The sequence below is a fragment of the Pseudorasbora parva genome, chromosome 5 (genome assembly GCF_024679245.1).
Source record: "Pseudorasbora parva isolate DD20220531a chromosome 5, ASM2467924v1, whole genome shotgun sequence".
NCBI classification, from domain to species: Eukaryota; Metazoa; Chordata; class Actinopteri; order Cypriniformes; family Gobionidae; genus Pseudorasbora; species Pseudorasbora parva.
The window spans coordinates 24,988,919-25,014,430 of NC_090176.1; the positions used below are offsets into that span (position 1 = coordinate 24,988,919).

General features: G+C 36.3%; 2 protein-coding genes across 4 annotated transcripts; one reads left to right on the forward strand and one right to left on the reverse strand.

Annotated features, from left to right (window-relative positions):
• Nucleotides 1-2,659: 2,659 nt before the first annotated feature.
• Nucleotides 2,660-14,243, forward strand: si:ch1073-416j23.1 (rac GTPase-activating protein 1). 2 transcript variants are annotated; one of them, XM_067444975.1, is made up of 16 exons: nucleotides 2,660-2,811; nucleotides 4,360-4,562; nucleotides 4,750-4,886; nucleotides 4,986-5,058; nucleotides 5,189-5,245; nucleotides 7,023-7,121; nucleotides 7,861-8,002; nucleotides 8,076-8,221; nucleotides 9,479-9,640; nucleotides 9,733-9,828; nucleotides 10,050-10,248; nucleotides 13,013-13,118; nucleotides 13,215-13,347; nucleotides 13,422-13,542; nucleotides 13,691-13,802; nucleotides 13,887-14,243. In XM_067444975.1, exons 1-16 carry the CDS (start codon nucleotides 2,730-2,732, stop codon nucleotides 13,939-13,941), a joined length of 1,923 nt encoding a protein of 640 aa, XP_067301076.1. In that variant the 5' UTR covers nucleotides 2,660-2,729; the 3' UTR covers nucleotides 13,942-14,243. The 2 variants fall into 2 exon arrangements, with proteins under 2 accessions (XP_067301076.1, XP_067301077.1); XM_067444976.1 differs by lacking the exon at nucleotides 8,076-8,221 and having other exon boundaries at nucleotides 7,861-7,926.
• Nucleotides 14,244-14,569: 326 nt separating this feature from the next.
• On the reverse strand, nucleotides 14,570-25,492 carry gmppaa (GDP-mannose pyrophosphorylase Aa). Of its 2 annotated transcripts, XM_067443583.1 has the most exons (13): nucleotides 25,409-25,492; nucleotides 20,779-20,876; nucleotides 20,572-20,675; nucleotides 20,273-20,465; nucleotides 19,992-20,051; nucleotides 19,715-19,845; nucleotides 19,557-19,571; nucleotides 16,958-17,092; nucleotides 16,751-16,848; nucleotides 16,612-16,658; nucleotides 15,516-15,608; nucleotides 15,240-15,408; nucleotides 14,570-15,155 (listed from the first exon to the last, which is right to left on the reverse strand). In XM_067443583.1, exons 1-13 carry the CDS (start codon nucleotides 25,446-25,448, stop codon nucleotides 15,055-15,057), a joined length of 1,284 nt encoding a protein of 427 aa, XP_067299684.1. In that variant the 5' UTR covers nucleotides 25,449-25,492; the 3' UTR covers nucleotides 14,570-15,054. The 2 variants fall into 2 exon arrangements, with proteins under 2 accessions (XP_067299684.1, XP_067299685.1); XM_067443584.1 differs by lacking the exon at nucleotides 19,557-19,571.
• Between the last annotated feature and the right edge of the window lie 20 nt (nucleotides 25,493-25,512).

Consider the following 25,512-nt stretch of genomic DNA (forward strand, 5'->3'; position numbering starts at 1 on the left):
AATTCATCTCTCATCCTCAGATTAGCATCTCATCTGCTGAGCTGTGTATATACTCAGCCAAAAGCAATAGGTTTCCTAATGAGCCAATGCACTGTAAAGCAAACATTAATATTAGCCAACAGACAATAAATTGCTTTTCTAATGTTTATAGGCAGAACTCCAGAAATCTATTTGTTCTTTGCTGTAGAGTGCCAGCCAATTTAACATAACTCACATATTTTTAGAAAACAAAACAAAAATATAAATAGGAAAAAAACATGCATTTTAAAATTGGTTTATAAATTAAACTCATGACTTATTATTAATTACTATTAATTACAAATGACTCTGTAATAAAATAGTATGTCTACATGTTCAGGATATTTTTTTAAACAATGGCAGATAAATATATTAATCAAACTGCATACCATGTCCATTTATTAAATCAATTATTTTCATTTATGTATGTTTTCCCCAGATTAACACGACATTCACTTGCTAAAGAAAAAAGAAAGTGCATTTGCCATCAGAAACTGATTATTTTGAGGCGTTCTAAACAATGCAAATACCCTTAGCGCCCTCAGAGGAAAACAGATTTTGCATTCCACACAGCACACACAATCACAATTACATTTTTATCAACGTCGTCGTAAAAAGGAGCTTTAATTTAGTCGTAAAAAGGAGCTTTAATTTAGGGGGGAAATCTTCTGAACACAACTTTCAAAATCCCCAGCAAAAAAGTGAATCAAAAACACAAATGGAGAAGAAGGGAAAAAAAATGTGTTAATGTATTTTTGTGTTAATCCTTATAATGTAACAAGAAAAAAAACACAATACTCGTAGTCCATAGCTGTAAACGAAGACAGGTCATACAGATTAACTAAAAATAGAGCAATACAGATTGAGCTACAATTAGAAGAACCACAGGTTTGCGTTACTTTATCTATATATTTTCAGTCTCACAAATGAGCTGAATTAAACATTAGATAAGAATAAAAGGAAGCAATCAATCTAGCTCAACCCGCTAAACCCAAATGTTTGCCATCATGACTGAAGAACATCGCTGATTCTATTATATGCAAGGGACCTGTGAAACCCAGGAAAGCACTAAAGATAGCACTAAAATTCAAATGCAATATTTCACAAACATTGACCAAGGCCTTTCAAGCCAGTTAAACTTTCAACAATGAGAAAGACCTGGTGTTGCAAGTCTTTTATTTCCTACAAAATTGAATTCGGTCTCTCCAAACACCACCGCTCTTGATCTCCTATGCTCAAAGCAGCCATGTTAAAAATGACTGTAATAAGATTTTTGGGTGCTAAATTAAAGTGACTCCAGTAGCAGCAGAACCCATTATTTGTGTAATGGAGCGTTTGCAGCAGAGACTCGGAGCATGATATCACAGAGAAGCTTATTTTCTTGTGAACAGTCTTGAATCAAACAAACACAACAAAGCTTTGCTCAAACACCACCCTAATCACTGGCAAACTCGCAAAGCCCCATACGGGGAAGGTACAACAACCGGGGATGCCCAACACAAAATGCCTTGACTGCCCTCTACTGGCTAGAGTGGATGAGGGGCTTGGTTAGGGGGCGAAATAAGAGAACATCCTTATTCATTCTTAAAGACTGGCATTAAAATGTTTACTAAAACATGCATTAGACCAAAGATGATTCATATTTATTGTATTGTATACATATATTATGGAAGACTTTTGCCGTTTACAACAAATATCTAAATAAATACATACCATCTTCTACAGTGCCAATTATTTTAACCTTATAAGATCCAGGGGGAGAACGTGTTTTAAATTTAGTTTTTTTTTTTTATGCCATTACATTGAGCATAATAAACAAATAGGAAAAATACAATTGTATTAATATGTCATGCTATGTCCTCGTAAGCGGATACCAGGACATAATGGAATGAATTGATATACCATACTGTATGTGGGGAAAATGTCAATACATGAGTTTTCCCATTCAATGCAATGCAATGCAACGCAATTCTGCAATGCATTCAATGTATCTTTACACTATCTCGATTTTTTTTCTTGGAGCAACATGTAATGAAAAAAGAAATGGAATAATAGGAGTTATTGTTGGCAATATTTATGATAATCAGAATATCAGCATCATAATATCTAATAGCTCATAATTTATTTCCCTATTCACTTGTTGTGTCTCCTAAAAACATCTGATGTTTCAGTCCCGGTGTCCCCTATTGAGGAAATGTATGAAATCAATGTAACAGAAAGTCACATTTTGATTAAAAAAGCCCATACACATTTCCTGAGATGTTGATTTATAACTAATTTGAAAATTAGTCAGATTCAAATGATAAAAATATTAGAATACAAAACTTTTTTTTTTCCATAAGAGTGACAGTCATTTTAAAGACCAATGAGAAGTTGTGGTCCTGGTGAAACTTCATAGTAGGCTACCTACACACATATATATTGTAAATATCAGCACATTCGATCCCATCCCATGGCGCCTGCAATTAAAGTTTCAAAACACTTCAGGTCCTTTAGTGAAATAAAGCTTTTACCTTGGCTCAGAGGTCAGGTTGCTTTAGCTGATGAAGAACTTTCCAATTGTTGCTGATGGATGGACTTCCGGAACGAACGAGTCCACAGAGTTTTAGAAACGATGAGCAAATATATCCATGTGACGTTACACTCACGTCACGTGACGCATTTAAAGCTACTTTTTTGAGTTTGATGCGGGATCATCAGCTGACTCGACCATGGGGGATCAGTTTGTTAGAGAAGTCCTCAGTCTGTGTCTGCAAAGGCTTACTATAGAAGAAGCTACTATCTCTGAGCTCGGTAAGATATTATAGGTCTCTTTAGTTTAATTCTTAAAATTGTAATATTATTTTATATCTTAGGCCTATATTTGAGCTTGAACTCAAATTAAAAACATATTTACCCTTCACATATAGGCTCTCAACACATCCGAATTATAATTATGATCGACTGACTAGTAATGTTTTGATTTTTTGTTTTGTTTTTTGTTGTTGTTGATTTGCCACCTAGCTGCATGTGTGTTGTTCAATGGCAGTTTTACAGTTTGAGATATTTGAGTTGTTTTGGCATGTTGAGATGTGGCATGCACATTGTCCTGGCAGTGGGGTAAAATTAGGTCACCTTCCTTTCCATGAATTTGATAGATGGCGATCTGTTGTTCACTCTTGCTTTTTCCTGTGTCTAATTTTTATTTAAAGTCACTACCATTCAAGAAGTCTCCATACTCACCAAGGCTGCGTTTATTTGATCAAAATTAAAGTAATAACAGTAATGACGTGAAAATTACCATTTATTAGTGTGTTTGTGTGAGTGTGTTGTGTTTTGTTTTATTATTATTATTATTATTATTATTATTATTATTATTATTATTATTATTATTATTTATTCCTGTGACGTTAAAGCTGAATTTTAAGCAGCCATTAGTCCAGTCTTCAGTGTTACATGATCCTTCAAAATAGTATGTTGATATATATTAACAAGGGTATTATTATTATTATTATTTATTCCTGTGACGTTAAAGCTGAATTTTAAGCAGCCATTACTCCAGTCTTCAGTGTTACATGATCCTTCAAAATAGTATGTTGATATATATTAACAAGGGTATTTTTCTACGAAGTACATTTTTCTGAGGCTAAATTAATCTCCCATTTGATCCTAACCAGGAACAACACCACTTTCTCAGATAGCAATCACAACTGTGAAAATTGAATGTGCACCCTATTGTAAAACATATGCTTTGCACTTTAATAACATGTCTGCTGGGTTTTCATTGTGTTAGAGGAACGTATTAAAACCATCCGTCCATCCATTTTTCAAACCGTTTGTCATGTCACAGGGATGCTGGAGCCTATTTCAGTGTCTCGGGTCATAGGGAAACGCCATGAATGGATGGCCAGTCCATTGCAGCAGGGCTATATTAAAATCACTTGGAAGTAAAATAACAATTTTAGAAATTACTGTTATTTTCACATGGAGGTCAAAAAGAAGGGAAGTCAATCACAGTATAATGTGAGGGATGATTTAGACAAAAAAAATTGATTGATTTAGACAAAAAAATGTAAGGTGCGTTGTTTGTACAGCGCTTTTTAAAGTGGGGAATACATTTTATTTAACAGTTGGGGTTTTAGAAGCGACAGGGAGCGTGGTTATTTGTTAAAAGCACTTATTTTTAGCACAAATTACCCACATTTTATCGTTAAAAGGTTTGTAACAGCTTCATACCTTTGTGCTAGAATTATAAGAAACTACTGCTTATAGAAGCTGCAAGTTTTGTCTTGATAGTTCTTCTTTGATCAGAATATGTATCGCCATATTGAATTCTCACCAGTTGTCTCATATCTATTTTAGAATTTATTGAGCTGGTGAAGAACTTTGAAGCTGCCCGGAAGAAATGGCTGCATGCAGAGCTGGAGCTGAAAAAACAGAAGGAGCTCCTGGTGAAGTCTGATGTTGCTCGATCAGCTCTGGAAGTCAAGCTCAAACATGCTCGAAACCAGCTGGACGTGGAGATCAAGAAGCGCTACAAAGCTGAAGCCGACTACCAGTGCCTGGTTAGTTAAGAAAAAACATATCCTTACATTACGCTCACTTGGTTAGTGCAACATTACACGACTAACGCATGGCCTTGGGAAGGGGGCATCAGGTGCTGAGAGGGACATCATGTGTATGTGGCCGGTCATGTGAGGGTATATTAATGATACTTATAGTGTCTTTATCACTTATTAATTCATTTGACAGGAGCGGCAGATGCAGTTGATATGTGACGTACTGGTGCATGACAGCAAGTCAAGTGCCTGTCTCAATGAAGAGCAGAGGTCAATGCTGACCAGCTTCAGTCACAAAGGAGCCAGTGTCCCACAACACAGAGGAAAACGGTACCTCAATGTTCAGCATGTGCTTCCTTTAGTTCTCAGTTCGCTGGTGTTTTCCCTCCCTTTCACAGTGCTGTTTTCCATCATGCATCTTTATATCAGGTTATCAGTGATTGATGAGTCCTCCTTCCTGTCGCACTCTGACATTAGTTATGACAGAACGGATGATGATTTGGTGAAGTATCCCATTTTTATTCATGATGTAGGATTATTGTCAGACACAAGCAAAGTGAATATGCGTAAAAATCACTGAAAAGTTCAAAGCAATTGTTTCTAAAAGATTATTTCACTGGTATGATTTCTAGGACTTGGAGAGCACAGCATTTGTAAAGCCTCTCAAGTCAAGAGCTCGTGAGAGAAGAGTAAGTGCTGCCAGTTTTCTTAATACTTGCTGTTCTTTACACAGCAAATTTGAACAATGAAGCCTGTAAAAATACATTTGCATTGTTTATCCTTTTGATCTTTAATTGAAAAAAAATCACAAAAATGTAACCTTCTTTTTTACATTAACCTTCTTTTACATTTACATTAAAGTAAAATAATTAAAAATGTAAGAGAAATCTCTTTATTCCCTCCATGTTTTTTTCTCCAATACATGTTGGCCACAATTAATGGCACCCTTTTATTAAAGACTTTGTGCAAACTTCTTTTCCCAAGATAATAGCTTGATGAGTTTGGAGAACTCCTGACGAGATCAGAGACCATTCCTTCATACAGAATCTTTCTAGATTCAGATTCCCAGATAAATGTTGTTTATTTATATGTTGTTGTATATTTTTTCTGTTGGTACTTGCTAGATGTCCAGGACCTCCAATAGAAAAATCGGCCCACAAATTTTACAGATCCAGCTGTATATTTAACCTTGGGTATGGGGTACTTTTTTATCCCTTTGTGCACCAAACCTGGTGGGCCAAAAAAGCTATATATATAATTTTTTACATCATTACTATATATATATATATATATATATATATATATATATATATATATATATATATATATATATATATATATATATATATATATATATATATAAAATAATATAATTTATTATAACGATATATACAAAAAAGAAAATTGCACTGAGGCGCCTATAAAAGAGAATGAATGTGTGTTTTTGTGTACATATAAATATTGAAGTGTTTAATCATTAATCATTAGGCATATAAGTAATTTAATCCTGTGACATCAAAGCTGATTTTGCAGCATTATTACTCCAGTCTTCAGAGTCACGTGAAGCTTCAGAAATCGTTTCTAATATGCTGATTTTATGCTCAAGAAACATTTTCCAAAATGTGTAAAAGTTGTGCTGAATATTTTTGCACGAATGAGTTAAGAGAACACCATTTTTTTAAATAGATTTTTTGTAACAATGTAAGACTTTACTGTCACTTTAGATCAATGTAATGCATCCTTCCTTGCTGAACAAATAAATATATATATATAAATAAATATATATATATATATATATATATATATATATATATATATATATATATATATATATATATATATATATATATATATATATATATATATATATATATATATATATATATATATATATATTAAAAAAAGAATATAAATGCTTTTGAACGGGAGTGTAAGATATATGGAAAAAGCTTGGATTCCAAATAGAGTTTTAAGCAGCAAAAAAAAAGCAAAAAAAAAAAAAAATTATGAATATGAAATATTTAACGTTCTGGCTACTCTAATTCTGGCTTACAATTTGAATACATTGATTTGTGTCAATTCAATATTGTGTAATATAATATAATACAAATGTATAGACCACTAATTTAATATTCCTATTCTGATATTGATATTCTCTCTTTCAGATTACTCAAGTTATAAAAGTGATCTCATTATATGTGCTAGTATATAGTATATATAATTTGCATACCTATGCACTACTGTTCACACTGAAAATTCCATTAAGAAAAAGTACACTTTAAATACTGAATGATTAACTGAAAAAAATAAAGAGTGGAATGTTGGACACTTCATCAAATGCACTCAAATGTCTTTAAAATATCACACAATGTACATGCCACATAGTGTATAGTGCATCATTTGGGACACAACCATTAGTTTTGTGCTAGTCGTAATGTGTCTCACTTTTTCATTGCTTGTTTTTAGCGTTCATCAATGGGCCCAAGTGTTGGTCCTCCGATTTCAAAGCGGGGACGAGTCAGTGGGCGTTCAGGAGATCTACTGGGGACAAGACCACAGGAGAAGGTTGGTAGAAGGTTTTTGAGGCTAATATTTATTTTTCTCCCTCTCATTTATCTCATCTGAGTAAGTAAATGCACACAAGTGTTTCAGTAAAAAAATAAAAAAAATAAAAACTAAGCAGAATCTTGATCTGCATGTTGAATATTAGATGCCGCCATGCTTCGTTTGTAACGTTTGGGTTAAGGCACTCTGAGTCATCCTGTTAATTTCACAGTCAGTTTAAAATCTTCAGTAATCCTACATTTCCATTTACAGTTTAATGAAATGGCTCCTCAAGCTTAGATATCAGTTGGGATTGTAGCACACAGTTAGCAAAATGTGAGCTATGTCTTGTGAATTATGCAGCTTTTTTTCTATCAGTAGGGGGATCATATCCCCTCTTTAGGTTAGTCTGGTGCCACTTCTAATCAGCTTATTCGTTCATCAGTCCCCATTTGACTGCTTGCCATCAATTGGCCACGCCCACCACCACACTGTTCAGATGAGAACAGCAGTGGACCATGTCCTGTCTGTCTCCCTCCATGGGACTCATATCACTCCCACTCAGCTGGCACTGATCACTAAGAGAGAAGCAAAGCAATTTGGCACTTTGAGAAACTACATTTGTCCTTGTTTCCAGGAACGTGGACACGCACTAGATAACCAATTGTTATGCTACTCTAAGGGTCTTGCATTCCTGCAGAAAGAATGATTGGCTTCAAATGGATTTCTTATGTGTGTTTTTGTCTGTGTATGTGCTAAGGAAATCGAGACAACGACTGTGAAGGCGTCTGTCACTACCCCAGAGACTGGAGGTCAGATTCACATGGTAATAGACATAACCCAGGAGACTCCAGAACATCTATCCAGGGCTCTCAGAAATGAACATTTTCCGTCTGTTGATGGTAAATAAGCCTCAGAGGTGCCACTTTCATTGACACATTCTAACCTTCCCAAACTAACCAGCCGTGCATGCAGAACAAACGTCTGTGTGGGCAAATAGTGAAGTCACAGAGGCTGAAACGCTTGTTGAAATGGAGGTGATCGCCCCTGAGCCAGCTGTCCCTCAGCACTTCACGCCCACCATGGATAAGACTTTGCAGCATGTATTCCAGCAAAAAACAGTAGGAGGCCATTCAATAGCACTTTTCAACATGTTGCGAGGCTACACCTGGTATTACCATCTTTTAATGTATCAAGTAGTTTCTAATAGTGTTTATCACAAGAGATGGTAAGAATTTAGGGTCCAATTATCACTATTAAGTGGCTTATTACCTTGCATATAGAGTACTAGTATATTGGCTATTTATTGGTACTCCTAAAGCACACATTAATGCCTTAATCTGCATCCCTTAATCCTACCCAACAACTTTACAGTTACCTTACTAACTATTAATAAGCAGTAATTAGGAGTCAAAGTTAATAGTTAATAGGGAGAATATGACCCTAAACTAAAGTGTGACCAAATTGAGATTTACGATGTTATTAACTAGAAACGCATCATCACAGTCTGTGAAAGTCCATATAAAATCATTATATTTTATTTTATTTTATTTTATTATATTATAATAATGATGTGCTTTCAAAACGATTAATCACATTGACCCTAAAACACACGCAAATACAGGCCTGTATTATCTAAAGAAAAACATTTGTTAAATTGGATTAATTGATTTGACAGCACTAATTATATATTATATTACATTAATTATGTGCGGTCAAAATGATTAATCGCATTAAACATAAAAACTCACACCCATTTATTATCTAAAGAAAAACATTTATGTTAAATGTGATTAATTGATTTGACAGCATTAATTATATTAATTATATTATATTATATTATATTATATTATATTATATTATATTATATTATATTATATTATATTATATTATATTATATTATATTATTAAAGTCTCACTTTATCACCATTCACTTGGTCCTTGCTATTATATATCATTTATCACATAATACTTCATGTAATATCAACTTCATGTAAAAACATATTCAATTTTATATTATTATATGAACATCATTACTTTATTATATCAAATATCATAAATTATAATCTATGGGCTATTATTCCAGTATATAATGAATTGCAAAAATAAAGCAATAAAGTGCAATATAAGGAAAGTATGTCAAACATGCTGTGTTAAATTTTTAACACCCCTTACAGCCCCAGTTTTACTTCAACAGTCTGTGGGCCTACAACACATCTCCTTGTTTTTTTTCCTTTCTTTAAATTGACCTTGGAATTGTTTAAAATAAAATAAACATAAAAAGTAAAGAAAGAAATACCAGGTGTAAACGGGGTCTGTATTTGATTGCACTGTGCATGTTGCAGACGACCCCTGAAGCTGCCTTTTTTTTCTTCTAGGTGATTCGTCCAGAGACGTGCATACCATGTGGGAAGAGGATTCGCTTTGGGAAGATGGCCGTAAAATGCAGAGACTGTCGAGTGGTGAGCCATCCTGAGTGCAAACAACTGTGTCTGGAGAAGTGCAACCCGAATGCTCATGGTTCAGCTCAGCCCAGTGAGGTATTCACCTTTCTTACTGTAGTAGTGTACTACATACACATCCTAATGTAAAGATGACATGTTACAAAGTTCTGTTTTGTTCCCCTTTATAGGGGACGTTAGAGAGCTTTGCCCCCTCCACACGTCCACGGATTCCCTCTTTGATTGTTCAGTGTGTTCATGAAATTGAGAGAAGAGGACTTGAAGAGGTGTTTTTTTTTTCTAAATAATACACCAACACGGGGATAGTTTGTCAAGCTGAAAATATAATTACAGGTCTCGAAATGCAGCGCTGTATAATTAAGCTTAATTTAGATATGAGAAACAAATATTTTCTATCATATTGCAGTACATTACAACATCCAGTTACAGTGTATACAGTTGATGTATGAAATCTCACTCATATTTTCTGGCTGACTGGGGTATGTAGAAGGGTATTTACAGAGTGCCAGGAGGAGAGCGACTGGTGAAGGAACTGAGGGAGAAATACATGTGTGGGAAAGGCCCGCTGATGCTCCACAAAGTAGAAGAGGTTCATGCTGTCTGTGGACTCCTCAAAGACTTCCTGAGGAAACTCAAGGAGCCTCTCATAACATTTAAGCTTCACAAAACATTTATGGAAGCTTCTGGTATGTTTTCTTAATAATAATATAATAGAGTAGGATTTCATATTAATTTTAAATAGTGCATGACGAAAGTATTAACAGCGCTTCACATTTTCCACATTTTATGTTACAGCCTTATTCCAAATTGGATTAAATTCTTCTTTTTCTTGATTATACAAAAAATAGCCCATAATGACAGTGTAAAAAAAGTTAGTTTGAAATCTTTTCAAATTTATTAAAAAGCACATGTATATAAGTATTCACAGCCTCAAAATTGAGCTCAGGTGCATCCTGAAGTCCAAGGAATTGTCTGTAGCCTTCGAAGACAGGATTGTTTTGAGGCACAGATCTAGGAAGGGTACAGAAAAATTACACAGTGGCCTCCAAAATCCAAAAGCAGTTTGGAACCACCAGGACTCTTGCTAGAGCTGGTCGTCCGGCCAAACTGAGCGATCGGGGGGAGAAGGGCCTTATTCAGGGAGGTGACCAGGAACCCCATGGTCACTCTGACAGAGCTCCAGTATTTCTCTGTGGAGAGTGGAGAACCTTTCAGAAGAATAACATCTCTGCAGCACACCATCAAACAGGTCTAAATGGTAGAGTGGCCAGACGGAAGTCACTCCTCAGTAAAATGCTGCCCGGAGTTTGATGAGTTTGTTGGTCTGATGAAACAAAGATTGAACTTTTTGGCTAAATAGCAAGCGTTATGTCTGGAGGAAACCAGGCACCGCTCAACACCTGGCCAATACCATCCCTATAGTAAAGCATGGTGGTGGTAGCATCATGCTGTGGGGACGTTTTTTTCAGCAGCAGGGACAGGTAGACAGGTTAGGATCCAGGGAAAGATGAATTCAGCAATGTACAGAGACATCCTTGATGAAAACCTACTCCGGAGAGCTCTGGACCTCAGACTGGGGCAAAGGTTCATCTTCCAACAGGACAACTCCGGGACAACTCTGTTTCACGATTGAACATCTCTGGAGAGATCTAAAAATGGTTGCGCTCAGACACTCCCCATCCAACCTGATGGAGCATGAGAGGTCCTGCAAAGGAGAAACTGCACAAACATAGGTGCGCCAAGCTTGTAGCATCATACTCAATAAGACTTGAGGCTGTAATTGGTGCCAAAAGTGCTTCAACAAAGTATCGAGCAAAGGCTTTTTTTTCCATTTGTAATTTTAAACTAACTTCTTTCACATTGTCATTATGAGGTATTGTTTGTAGAATTAAAAGGGGGGAAATGGAATAAGGCTGTAATAACAAAATGTGGAAAATGTGAAGCGCTGTGAATACTTTACAAAAGTTTGGGGATTTTTTTTATGTTTTTGAAAGAAGTTTATTCTGCTCATTAAGGCATTTATTTGATTAAAAAATACAGTAAAAACAGTTATACTGTGAAGTATTATTACAATTTAAAATAATTGTTTTCTATTTTAATATATTTTAAAATGTAATTTATTCCTCTGATGACAGCTGAATTCTCCTTTTCTTCCTCTTCTTCCCGTTTTTCATGTTCTCAGAAAACAGTTGTGCCGATTCATTTTTGTAGAAAATGTGATGAATGCAGAATTTTTGGGGTTGAAAATGGTAAAAAAATAAAAATAAATGCCTAAACAACATCCCTCAAATGTTGCTCCATGTATCATCACCTTTACAGTAGTTTTTACAGCAGGCATTCAGGGCTTTGGTCCTTGCAAACCATGCAATTTTCTTTCTTCCCTTAAACAGATTGTTCCGGGAGTTTTTTTTTTTCTCCATTCATCAACCATTCAGCTGGTCTAACCAGTTGCATCATTGGCAGGAGAAACCAGTATTGTAGTCCATGAATTCGAGTCCAAGATCAAATATTAGTTTGGACTCAATCTTGAATGACTCATCCTACTCGGGTCTCAACCCAAACTGGAATGAACAGGTCTCGACTACAACACTGGGTGAAATGTTTTCAGTGCAGAAAAAAACCTGACATTTGCGGGATAGAGTCATTCAATTGGTTTTCGAAAGCTGTCTGTCCAGAACGTCTTGACCTTACCCCCTAAAACTTTTTTCCCCCTCAGCCATCATTGAGTCTGTCAGTAGGCCCATCTTGTCCTGACATTTAATAGTCTCAATTTGACTTTCAAAATTTGGTATTCTTTGAGCAGTCTGACTAGATTATACAAAATAGTTGCAATTTTGCAGAGGGTGGATTCTATAAAAAGCGTCTGGCACTTGTGTATGCCGGAGGCATGAGGACATATGCTACCCTCATTCATTTAGGGCGGATGGTTATTTCCCATTACTTGTGATATAGTTGACAAGTCCCTGATGACTCGGAAACAATCAATGTCGAACGTTATCTCCCAAACCAGCGCTTGTCTTTCTCAGCGTTTTAATTTCAGTCGCCGCTGCTGAATGGAGAGTAAGTGGCAGATTTAGGAGCAGTCAGGGTGCTTCTGCTATTATTATGGAGTTTTTTTTTTTCCTAGCCCTTATAGATTCAGGATGACTCCAGGGTAAAGTACCTCCCTTTTAAATTATAAATTGGATTGGATGTCATGGGGAGAGTCATATTGTCTAATATCCTTGCCCAGGAATGGCTGTGGCATGTAAATGAGAGAAAGTCCTTTATAATGCATCACTGCTACAGGTGTTTGTTCCTGCTCCATGAAAGCTGATATCCTTAAAGTCAGAAAAGTTGATAAAGTGATTAATTCACCTTTAATATCTGATGTATTGCTCTGGCAAGGAAGCGTAATTGAATCTGATACTGTGACTGTCTCAACAAAACAGTAATTTTTTTCACTCACAGAGATGGCTGATGAAGACAAGAGCATAGAAACAATAATAAAGAATATCAAAGAGCTGCCGCAGCCTAACAGAGACACCCTGGCCTTCCTAATGCTGCATCTGCAGAGGTAAAATGCTTTAATTTAGACATTTCTTTAACTCTTCCTTCATATGCTTGTTTTGAAGCATGCGTGTTTTGCAACCGCATTCATTTTGTTTCTCAGGGTAACGCAGAGTCCATTGTGTCAGATGGATCAGAATAACTTGTCCAGAGTGTTTGGCCCCACTCTCATTGGTCATGGGATGCTAGAACCTTCTCCCATGACCATTATGAGAGACACAAACACACAACCCAAAGTGAGTTGCAAGAAAATTGGGATGTGATAAATTCCTTGCCTTATATTTCATGAAATAAACCTTCTTTGCAACAGGTAGTGGCTCGGTTACTGTCATTCCCCTCAGATTTCTGGGAAGGCCTTCTAGCTGAGAAGAAGATTGTCCCTCCTGTGGTCGATTCCAACATCGGCAATATCTGCCCAAGCACTAGCCGAGGTACAGGCATCAGTGCCTACCATGTGTCCACCAAATTGCTCACTTATTGCATATTTCATGCTATTTAATTTGTTCTAGTGATCTTATCCAATTGTATTTTTAAGATGTAGTTTGAATCATTAACTTTGTTCTTGAATGTGTCTTTTAGATCAGATATTCAAACCCCTGACCTCTCCTGAGTTGAGCAAGTATTCTAAAAGCACATCTGGCGGCTCAATCAAGGGTCGGATCAAGCACTTTGGTGGCACTTTCAATAACCCGTAAGCTAGTATTTCTCATGCAACTCTTATTGTTTTGGTCTTGAGCTTAATATTGCATTTTCATAACCTTTCTCTCCTTTTTAGAAGCAAACCAAAAAATGAACCAGGAAAAAAGAAATTCTTCACATCCCCCAAATGATTTATGTGTGTGTATAAATGTGTATTTTGTGTGCCAGATAGTTGCACAGAGGCACATTGCTTCAGTGGCTTGAAGTGTTTTTTTTCTCTCCTGCCACATAAAAAATGAAACACTTTAGCACTGTATATCCTATCTTGGAAACTAACTTTTCTTATGAATGTACAATAAGTCTTGTCCAAAAAGAAAAAAAATCTTAAATCAGGAGATTACACTAGTTGTGTTTTTTGTAGAGGGTTTACGTGTTTTTGTAATAATTATGTATAAAGGAAATGTCCTGGAGAATGTCTAAAGGTTGCATAAACACGGTGAAATGCATATTGATTTGAAATAAACTAGATGAATTTATGTTGTCTTTATGTATTTTGTATGTCACACGTGGATGGCAACATCTTCACTAGTGCCCTCAGAAGTCAGCCAGTATAATAAATTAATATAAAAGCTGTGAGAGATTTTAACTCTTGCCAAACTGCAAAAATGTTTGGGGGTATTTTATTTATATTAATGTAATGGAATAAATTGTCTTCGCCTTTCAAGGTTAAGAAAAATAATTGATGGCCTTGTAGCTCTCTAACCATAAATACAGACATTGTGATTTTGTACAAGGGCAGCAGTAATGTACTTTATTACCTTATGTGACTTAATCAAAATATAATTTATTGCAGACGTCCGACTCTTGCACTGCACGCACAGAAACATCAATTATTCAAAACAATTACCAACACGACTGGTATCCAATTACAAGATTTTACCATTTATCATTAAAAAAAGAATTTTGTTCTACATGACATGTTAAATGCTGGAACGAAATTGTAAAGTGCACAAATAAACCACTTTTTGCACCTTTCTTTGGCATTTCACTGACACAAGAGCCAACAAGCTGTAAATAAAATACATTTCAAGTCTTTTCAGAAACAGTTTGACAACGAAGATTTTTCTATAGAACAATTATAGCATTTGTTTTATCCAGCTTTGACGTGATAACAGGTGGTAAATCCTTGAGCACAATACATGTTACATAAATACCAATGAATCTTCAGATGGCTCATCCATTATTAATGCTTCGTTTCAAAGATCTGTTTTATTTGTATGCAAAAGCCTTGGATGAAACTGAAACTACAGTATGATCTGGTTTTTGAAGCTTCTGTTGAGGTCTTTATGTGGCAGGACGATGGAGTTGAGTATGATGACCTCAGATGGGATATTTACATTACAGCCTGATGAGACAAAGGGAGAAGCAGCCTTTAGATGAATCGCTCTCTAATATATCATATATTCACGATGGTGTCCTATAAAATTACCTAGAATTGTAATTGAGGGTGTTAGTTTTCCATCTCTGAAGAGTGTCTCGCTGTCAATTTTGGCGTACGGGTCATTAGGATTTGGGTCACTAGGGGTCCCTTCTACTCTGGCCCATTTCCCAATGGTGCTGCCCCAGCCCACAATACTGTTCAACACGCAGCTGTGATCCTACAGTAAATACAGTCAGTATATATACACTTTATATTGTGTCATTATGTGTCATTGGTTTTAATAGCCATATAAAGCAATACAGAGTGAAAGTGGCATGAACTCACCTGTAAAGTAGCACCATGGAGGATGATGGACTCCCTCACGCGAACTCCTGCGCCGATCGTTACTCCTGTTCCTATGGACACGTTTGGACCTAACTAAATACCAATATAAAATGAATTACAGTTCATTTATAACACAGATAATAAAACAAGTCAACTGTCCAAAATATTTTACACACAACAATCTGCACAGGCAACAGACGCCGACAGGGCTGATCACCAACAAACATGTTTGTTCCTGTTTGTCTGTGCGGTGTGAATTGGCCTAAAGAGCAGTCTTAAATTAGTTAAATAATGTCTTGAATGAACTTAAAGAGTTGGGGGGGGGGGGGGGGGGCATCATTATCAGGTTTGGCAGCAACAGATCTTAAAGTCTCAGCAGCCTAACAAAACAGTTGCTGTGATGTCTGTCATTAATATGAATCAATGAACAAAAGTAACAGAATATTTTAGCTTTGATAAGGATTAATCTATATTTAAATGATAACTTTATTCAGTTTCTGTATACTTCCTACTGTCAAGTAGTAAGGGCACAGGTACATATGACATTTACTATAATGGGTTTACACGAAGATTGTTTTCAGTTCACTTAAATGAAAAAGGTTTTTAAAGCATAATGTTGAAATTGATAGCTTTCAATTACACGGTAATGTTAAATGTATATAATTAATGTTTTAAAAAATCTATTTCATAGAGACATCAGAATTTGAATCAGTGATACTGGCCTTTATTCATAAAATGATGAAATTACAACAAATATTTAATATTTACTTTCTTTAAGTTGTTTCTACATTAAATCGGAGAGTAACTGTGAAATTATTACAATATAAAAATATTAAAAACTCCAATGTTTTCAACCCTGATAAACTACAGAAAAACACCTGATTTATGTTTTAATCGATTGACAGCACTAGTAAATATTATAAACAAACAAACATAAGATCAAATCAAATACTTACTGCTGATATTCTGCACTTTTCCTGCTGAACATAGCATTTTACACATAATGCAATGTCCCATTGTAAATGTATAATACATACCAATGCATTGTGTTGGGAAACTCTAAATATCAATTTAACTATAAAAGAGAAACACTTACTACAGCAGTTGGATCAATGTTGGCAGTTGGATGTATATAAACATTTCCTAAAATAAAAAAATAATTTAAAAAAATGCATTAGAAGGACTGCATGAAGAGCTTTTTCAGACATAATGTCTTATTTCAATTAAGTATTTACCTCTGGTCTTCGGCCCTCCATCTGTATTAGTAGCTAACCTCTCTGGATGTGTCTTGTGATACTGGTTAAGATACAAGCGGCTTGCATAGATTGCAGATCTGACAGAGGGAAGGGCAAAAGATCAACTATAATAATACAAACATTATTATGAAATGTGGACATAATCCGTGCCTACGTCTACTGATACAGCACATGTCAAGAACTAACCCTGCAGATTTGATCTGGCTCCAGAAGCGGTTTGTTTTGTACACATACAGCTTTCCCAGTCCTGCCAACGCGGTGAAGATGTCCTGCTCCAGACGGATCACCTCTGCTCGATGCCAGCCGTTGGACTGCTCTTCTCTGAGAAAAGCACACAAGTACCAAATTAAAGTCTTACTTTCAACCCTCTGGTGATGTCTGGAGACTTTTCTAATATCCAGGACAAAGGACGACATAAAATGACACTATGATGGACAAACACATAATTAGGAAGTATCATTTGAACATGAGTGAGTGAGTGAGTAAGTGAGTGAGTGAGTGAGTGAGTGAGTGAATTAATTCATTTAATTAATTCATTCATACATTCATGAAAATTAAAGGTAAATCCTGAATGTGCAGGGTGTTAAAACCAACACGAAATTGCATCTGCAGTGTATTCAACTCTCACAACGTGTCACATTTGTGAGTAATTCAGAATATTTAGTAGAGTGCAACAGTCTGGTTCTGGAAATATAAATCACATTTATTTTCTCCAAAGGGGAATTGATTTTTTTAACTACAAATTATGAACCTTTAAAAGACATACCTTCTGTGGGCTACATTGGTAATGGTATGTTTTTATTGAAGCCATCAGCCCACATTATTTCAACTTATTTTTAAGAAAATCAACTTTTGCAGCAGAATTCAAAGTAAAAAAAAAAAAAAAAAAAGCTACTTGTGACTGCAGAGAAATCCCCCCCATTGAGAGAGAAAAAAAGAGAGAGAGAGAGAGAGAGAGAGAGAGAGAGAGAGAGAGAGAGAGAGAGAAAGAGATCTATCTATCTATGCATATTTTACAATAAACTTAAAATATGTTGTTTCTATATATCTATATATATCTATAACTATATCTATATCTATATATATATATATATATATATATATATATATATATAGCAATGCTTTTTAATGAGAGTTCTGTCTCTCATTAAAGCTGTTACAGGTTTTTATTTTTTTATTTGTTAAAATACTTTTGTCCAATCTGTCCCTTTTTCAAAACTCTAAACACAATTAGCACAACATCGGTCTGTTGTGACCATACCATTAACACAATTCATGTCGTTTTCGCACAAAATGCAGTCAATTAACACGTTTCTAAAATGCTTGAATTTTCTTCTCATACAAGCAGTGGTGTATAAAGACCTTACATAATGTACCGTTACGTTTTTATTCATTTTTTATTTTAGAAAAATGTTGGGCAGCCATTTATTGTAATCTTAATGCTTGGATTAGCCAGGATATTTTTTAATATAACTGATTGTATTCGTTAAAAGAATGGTATATACACCTAGAATGGCTTGAGTAAATTACGGGATAATTTTTGAGAGAACAATCCCTTTAAGTTGCTTAGGTTCATTATTTATAGGTACTCTGAAAAACTCTCTGAAATTGCCTACCCTAGCTTTTTTTTAAATCCCTATGGGAAAAAAATTGATCCAGAACCAAGGCTGCTGATAAAGTGGGTAATGTAGTTTAGGACTTGGTTTTAACCATCAGGATTTGATTGGATATTGATTGATAGTCTATAATATCATTGGTTAATTGTATTATTCCCATCCACCAAACATTGTTTAAAGGTGCACTATGTAGTATTTTTGCAGTAAAATATCCAAAAACCACCAGGCCAGTGTTATATATTTTGTTCAGTTGAGTTCTTACAATATCCCAAATGTTTCCAACTATTTGTAAATTGTGAAAAAAATGCTATTTTAACCAAGGAGCCGGGACAGCTAAGAAAATCACCTGTCAGTTGTGTCATATCTGCGTTACCATCGGTTTCCGGTCTTATTTGGTAGAAACGCTTTACTCTTAGCAGTGTGAACAAGTGTCACAGCAGCTGCTGAACGAACGCACAGAGTAACGTCATAACATCATTTTAAACACACTTAAATGTATCTAACATGATAAACAGAGCTGTGTTACCTCATACTCATAACAAGAAAAGCGGCGGAAATGGCGCTGGCGTTTGTGTCCCATCATAATAAAAGTCCTTTTGCTCGCAAGCTGTGTGTTTGCGTAAAAATTGCTCCAGAGGCATTGCTCAGCTCCCTCAACACTCAGTCCTGCTCATGCTAGAGTAACGTAAATAATCGCATCCATGAACATGATTTCTGCCCAAATCCTATCCCAATTCCTTTCCACCGGCTGTGAAGTGAAAACCACATTTCCCAAGAATTTGTGCTCAAACTTGGCGCAATCAAACTACGTCTTTGTTTTGAATAGGCACCCTCTAGCAGACGGAAAAGTTACATAGTGTAGCTTTAAGTCAACAGAAAAAGAAAAGCAGTTTTAGAGGGAAAGAAAATTACATTTGGATGAAATAATGACTTTAAACAAACTTTTTTTAAAAGGAATTAAGTGGATTAAACCTGAAAAACAACCTATTCATAATGGTATGATGGTATGAAAATGTGTGCTGTTGTTATCATCACACCACAACATGCCAACATGAATACAGTTCACAGACCATACAAGCAGGTGCGCTCACTACAAAACCTACATCACACTTGCTCCTATCAGTCTACATAATAACCAATCCAGAGCTTCAGCCCTTGTTCAAACTTACCCCTCATACGAATATCTGATGATGGAACAGGAAACAGAATGATGGCAGACATGAAGAAATTGGAGGGGGAAAGACAAATGAAGAGAACCAAGGAAAAGAAATGGATTAGGTATGCATGCATTTCCACTCAAGAACCCTACAGGATTTGTCCCACTCACAACAGCATGTCCTGTTGGTTCTTCTGGAAAACCTCTCCAATGTGCTGGAATATTTCCGGAGTGAACAGGTATATTCCACAGTTGATTATGTCACTCACAAATGTGCTGGGCTTCTCTACATAATGCAAGACCTGGGGGATATGATGAGACAATTATGATCTTATTTGTTATTGCTTTAAAGAAAAATCGTGGTTTATTCATTATCATTTAAATCTTAACTGAAGAGAAATGTTTCCCCAATATCGCATTTATCCTTCCACAATGAAAATATAACTACCTCGTCAGTTTGTTCATTCTCAACAATGCAGCCGTAGTTCAGGGACTGTTTTCTGTTGGCCTAAAACAATCAGATTGAAATTTATTCAGTTGATTCTCAGGCACCACCACAACATAACAAAACATCATGGATTCATAGCCAAGCTCATCTTAAGTTTAAAACAAGCTAATACTCAAGTGAGAATCCTGCTTTATAAGTGGCCTGGCTTGAGCCCAGGAAACGTTTGCATTATAAAACGTGAATGGTTTGATACACAAATAAAAGACACAAGAACTTCTAACAGTGGTGCCGAGGATGATAAAACTGTAAGCGTCTCCATGCTCCTTCTGGAAGTCAAGCATCTCTGGCAGAGGAAACTCTGAGCACACGTCAGCATTCAAGACAAAAAATGCCTCTGGACCACCAGACAGGATCTGATCTCTGAAATGGTAGATTCCTCCTCCAGTGCCCAGAGCAGCATATTCCTGAAGGTATCTGAGGAAGATTTAGGACAATATAAATGAAAGATTAAAGGAGCTTTTCCGATTTTCAAACAATAAATATGAATGTAATATAATACAAAAATTATACAGTAACTTACCTTATTGATATTTTGAAATCTTGTTGGGCGCATGACAAAAATCTGTTAAGTTCTTCATTGGGCTGATAAAAGCCAATGAGTAAGATCTCCTTCATATTTGGAAGCTTTGGGGGGAAAAGGTAAAACAATATATTAGATATTATACAAGTGCATAATAAGACTTAATAAAAGCATCTATTTATCATTAAATGAACGGAGCATATATACCTTAGAACACGCCTCAATGTGATGCTGCAGCATTGGCACCCCAGCCACTGGAAACAGCGGTTTGGGCACCTCAAAAGACAGCGGGCGAAACCGGGTCCCTGTATGAACAGCAGGAAATTACTAAATCATATACTCTAATAGCATACAGTCTATATCTATGAACCATTTTGAACCATGTCCATTTACGACAGTTATATTTTAATTGTGCATTAAGGGAACGCATAATCTCAGTCAAATAGTTTGTGTGTACAATGCGTTTCAGTTTGATTGAAATTGCCTTGATGTCCATTAAATCGTTTTTTCAATGTCAACATTATCTATGTTAAAGCAACAATATGTAATTTTTCACCGCTAGAGGTCACTTATTTAAAGCAAAGGCGTAGCTGGATGACAACTGAATTTTACGGAGCTTTCATGCGTATATGGGCTAATGTGGTGCTGATTTATCATATTAGATACATTATTTGAGTGTGCTGAAAGTTATGATATAATGCAAATCTGTGTGTTCGCTCAGCGGCTACTAGGAGACACTTGTTGCACACTGCAGTAAGCTAAATCAATATCAGGCATGGTAAAACCTTAATTACATTTATAATCAAAGCCTTAATCAAGATCTATCCTCCTACATATTAAGATGATTTAAATGAGTTCTGAATCGACGACGCTGTAATCTGATGGAAATTAGCGATTGTAAAGTAGTGGTAGGTGAGAGTGTAGCTAGACAGCATAGGATGGTGGTGTGTAAGATGACTCTGGTGTTGAGGAAGATTAAGAGAGTAAAGGCAGAGCAGAAGACAAAGTGCTGGAAGTCGGAAAAGAAAGAGTGCTGTGTGGTTTTCAGGGAGGAGTTGAGACAAGCTTTAGGTGGTCAAGAAGGGCTTCCAGATGACTGGACTACTACAGCCAAAGCGATCAGGGAGACAGGTAGAAAGGTGCTAGGTGTGTCATCTGGAAGGAGGAAAGAAGACAAGGAGACTTGGTGGTGGAATGAGGAAGTCCAGGAGGGTATCAAGAGGAAGAGGTTAGCTAGGAAGAAGTGGGACAGTGAGAGGACGGAGGAAAGTAGACAAGAATATAGGGTGATGCAGCGCGAGGTTAACATAGAGGTGGCAAAGGCCAAACAGAAAGCGTATGAGGACATGTATGCAATGTTAGATAGTAAGGAAGGTGAGAAGGATGTGTATTGGTTGGCGAGGATGTGCAGCAGGTTAGAGTAATTAAAGATAGAGATGGAAATGTTTTCACAGGTGACAGGAGGGTGAGGGAAAGATGGAAGAAGTACTTTGAGGAACTGATGAATAAGGAAAATGACAGGGAGAGAAGAGTTGTAGAGGCAAATATTGTTGACCAGGAAGTAGAAAGTATTAGCAAGGGTGAAGTTAGGAGAGCTTTGAAGAGGATGAAGAGAAGAAAGGCTTGGTCAACTGGTCCTGATGACATACCAGTGGAGGTATGGAAGTGTCTAGGAGAGATGGCAGTAGAGTTTTTAACAAGGTTGTTCAACAAGTTTTTGGATAGTGAGAGGATGCCTGAGGAATGGAGAAGTGTTTTGTTGCCGATTTTAAAGAGCAAGGGAGATGTGCAGAGTTGTGGAAACTACAGAGGTATTAAGCTGATGAGCCATACAATAAATTTGTTGGAAAGAGTAGTGGAAGCAAGGCTAAGGACATTTGTGAGCAGCAGTATGGTTTCATGCCAAGAAAGAGCTCTATGGATGCATTATTTGATTTGAGAATGTTAATGGAGAACTACAGAGAGGGTCAGAAAGAGCTGCATTGTGTCTTTGTAGATTTAGAGAAAGCATATGACAGAGTGCCAAGAGAGGAGCTGTGGTATTATATGAGGAGGTCTGGAGTGGCAGAGAAGTATGTTATGAGTGGTCCAGGATATGTATGAGAGCAGCAGGACAGTCAGGTGTGCCGTAGGTGAGACTTCACGCTGAAGGTGGGACTGAATCAAGGATCGGCTCTGAGCCCCTTCTTGTTTGCAGTGGAGATGGACAGGCTGACATGAGGTCAGACAGGAATTTCCATGGACTATGATGTTTGCAGATGACATTGTGATCTGTAGTGAGAGCAGGGAGTAGGTGGAGGAGGAAAGTCTAGACAGGTGGAGGTTTGCTCTGGAGAGATGAGGAATGAAGGTTAGTCGCAGCAAGACAGAATACATGTGTGTGAATGGGAGGGAACCAAGTGGAACAGTGATGTTACAGGGAGAAGAGGTAAAGAAGGTGTAGGATTTTAAGTACTCAGGGTCAACAGTGTAGAGCAATGGGGAGTGTGGAAAAGAGGTGAAGAAGCGTGTGCAGGCAGGTTGGAATAGGTGGAGAAAAGTGCCAGGTCTGTTGTGTGATTAAAGAGTACCAACAAGAATGAAAGGAAAGGTGTACAGGACAGTAGTGAGACCAGCAATGTTTTATGGTTTGGACAGTTGCACTGAGGAAAAGACAGGAGGAAGAGCTAGAGGTAGCAGAGCTAAAGATGTTGAAGTTCTCTTTGGAAGTGACAAGGATGGATAGGATCAGGAATGAGAACATTAGAGGGACAGCACATGTGAGATGTTTTGGAGACAAAGTTAGAGAGTCCAGGTTGAGATGGTTTGGACATGTTCAGAGGAGGGAGAGTGAATATATTGGTAAAAGGATGCTGAGGTTAGAGCTGCCATGCAGGAGGTCAAGCGGAAGACCAAAGAGGAGGTTTATGGATGTAGTGAAGGAGGACATGAAGGTAGTCAGTCGGAGAGAAGAGGATACAGAGGATAGGACTAAATGGAGGCAGATGATTCGCTGTGGTGACCCCTGAAGGGAACAGCCGAAAGAAGAAGAAAAAGAAGAAGAAGAAGAAGAAGAAGAAGAAGAAGAAGAAGAAGATGAAGATGAAGATGAAGATGAAGAAGAGGAAGAAGAAGAAGAAGAAGAAGAAGAAGAAGAAGAAGAAGAAGAAGAAGAAGAAGAAGAAGAAGAAGAAATGAGTTCTTCCAGTTTGAATGTTCTCTTGAACGTTTGGTTTCATTCCTTTTGACTGCTTTTGATATGCTTTTATTTATGTTAATTTTATATTATATCCTTTTACTGAAACACTAAAGAATAAATATAAATATTGCCTGTACTTCTCTCTGAGAAAAAGAACATGTTATCTGTATGTTTTGGAGAACTAGGTTGTTTTCAGTTGACACTTCAACCTTGAAGAAACTGTGTATCTGTTTATGTGCGTAGTATTCAGTGTTACAGCTCAGTATTAGAGGTAGAGTATGGGCATCGTAGTAGATGGGTGGACTTGTTTTCTGGGCAAGTTGTTGCCTGCTACAGGACTTGAAGGTCACTACGTGCCTAATACCGGGGTGAAATCATCAACAAGTGATCTATGGAGACGTGCATCTGATTAACTGACAATATGTGAAAATTTACTATGACTGTCTATTTTCTCTAAGTTAATCAGAATCATTCAACCTGGAGGAGTAATGGCGTAACCAGACCTTGAAAAGTGTATAACTGTTGAGAAACTGTATGAAAAAACTGGTATAGAGGGAGCTCAGCCTACAATCTCCTTGTGAGACTTGAAGCTGACTAAATTTATCTCTAATTAATTGCACTCCTGACTCTAGGTCTTCATTCTTCACAACTGGTCTTGGGTCCTAAACTATTGTCCCCTAACAGTTTCTACAAAATAAAAACTTATCAATAACCTTAACACTAACGAAAATCTAGGGTAAAAAAATAAGATGTAATTAATAGGCAACGTAGGATAACAGTCGGTGTTCAAGTTAAAATTGCTTATTTCTCTGGATTTAAACATTCTTGGAAACATTTTTGATATATGTCAATAAAAGATACTACATTAGTGGTTTGGGGATATTTTAATCCAAAAATCTTACATATTGTCTATTTGATGTTATTTCTAAAATCTAAAACGTTCAGGTTTTTTTCTTTTTTATAAATAGTTTACCATGGATTGTTGTGTGTGTGTGTGTGTGTGTGTGTGTGTGTGTGTGTGTGTGTGTGTGTGTGTGTGTGTGTGTACTATAATGCTGCTCATATTATTTCAGGGTACATTTTATATCACAAAGGTTAGAGTTTTCATAACTTCTCTTAAAATTAACAACAAAAATATCTTTAAGGCAGTTTCCTAATAATAATAAAAAAGCCCTGTATTTAGTGACTGTAATGAATAAATATTATATGGATAGCTGCACAAAAGCGATGTAGTGCCATCCAGTTTGTCTGTAACATAGTTGACAAATAAACCAGGGAATATATCATTTCCTTTATAATATCAAAATTAGGTATGATTAAGCTTAACGTTAGCAACCACCAGTTATAATACACTGAGGAAATATAACCTAATCCAATAGTCCTTCCATTGAGAAAGCACACTGTGTTGGTAGTTTTTTTGTTGCTGTGAATCCCCAATTTTAGAACGAGTCCTATATCAATGGATACTATTATAGACATACAGTACTGTAAGAACAATAAGACATCCATATATTCAATAATCATTTATACTATTAGACATAAATATACACATTTATCAGGTGAAGTGTCCATACGTCCTTTGTAGGACATATTTATAGTAGGCTAGTTATGCCATTCAGTCAATATTCAATGATACGAGTGTGAGGGACATTAACTCACCTTTTTGAGGACCTCCTATAAGAATGACAGCCTTCAGCATACTTACTTTGATCTTATATAAAGCCTACATATATATGAAAAAAAGCTAATAAAAAAAATAAATA

Excerpts from the sequence above, each read along its gene's own strand:
- si:ch1073-416j23.1 (XM_067444975.1), top strand. The coding sequence starts at position 2,730 with ATGGGGGATCAGTTTGTTAGAGAAGTCCTCAGTCTGTGTCTGCAAAGG. Across the intron at positions 9,829-10,049 it reads AGAGAAGAGGACTTGAAGAG|AAGGGTATTTACAGAGTGCC; the intron begins GTGTTTTTTTTT and ends TGGGGTATGTAG. Across the intron at positions 13,119-13,214 it reads CTAATGCTGCATCTGCAGAG|GGTAACGCAGAGTCCATTGT; the intron begins GTAAAATGCTTT and ends TTTGTTTCTCAG.
- gmppaa (XM_067443583.1), bottom strand. The coding sequence starts at position 25,448 with ATGCTGAAGGCTGTCATTCTTATAGGAGGTCCTCAAAAAG. Across the intron at positions 20,676-20,778 it reads ACATTGAGGCGTGTTCTAAG|CTTCCAAATATGAAGGAGAT; the intron begins GTATATATGCTC and ends TTCCCCCCAAAG. Across the intron at positions 16,659-16,750 it reads TGGAGGGCCGAAGACCAGAG|GAAATGTTTATATACATCCA; the intron begins GTAAATACTTAA and ends TTTTTATTTTAG.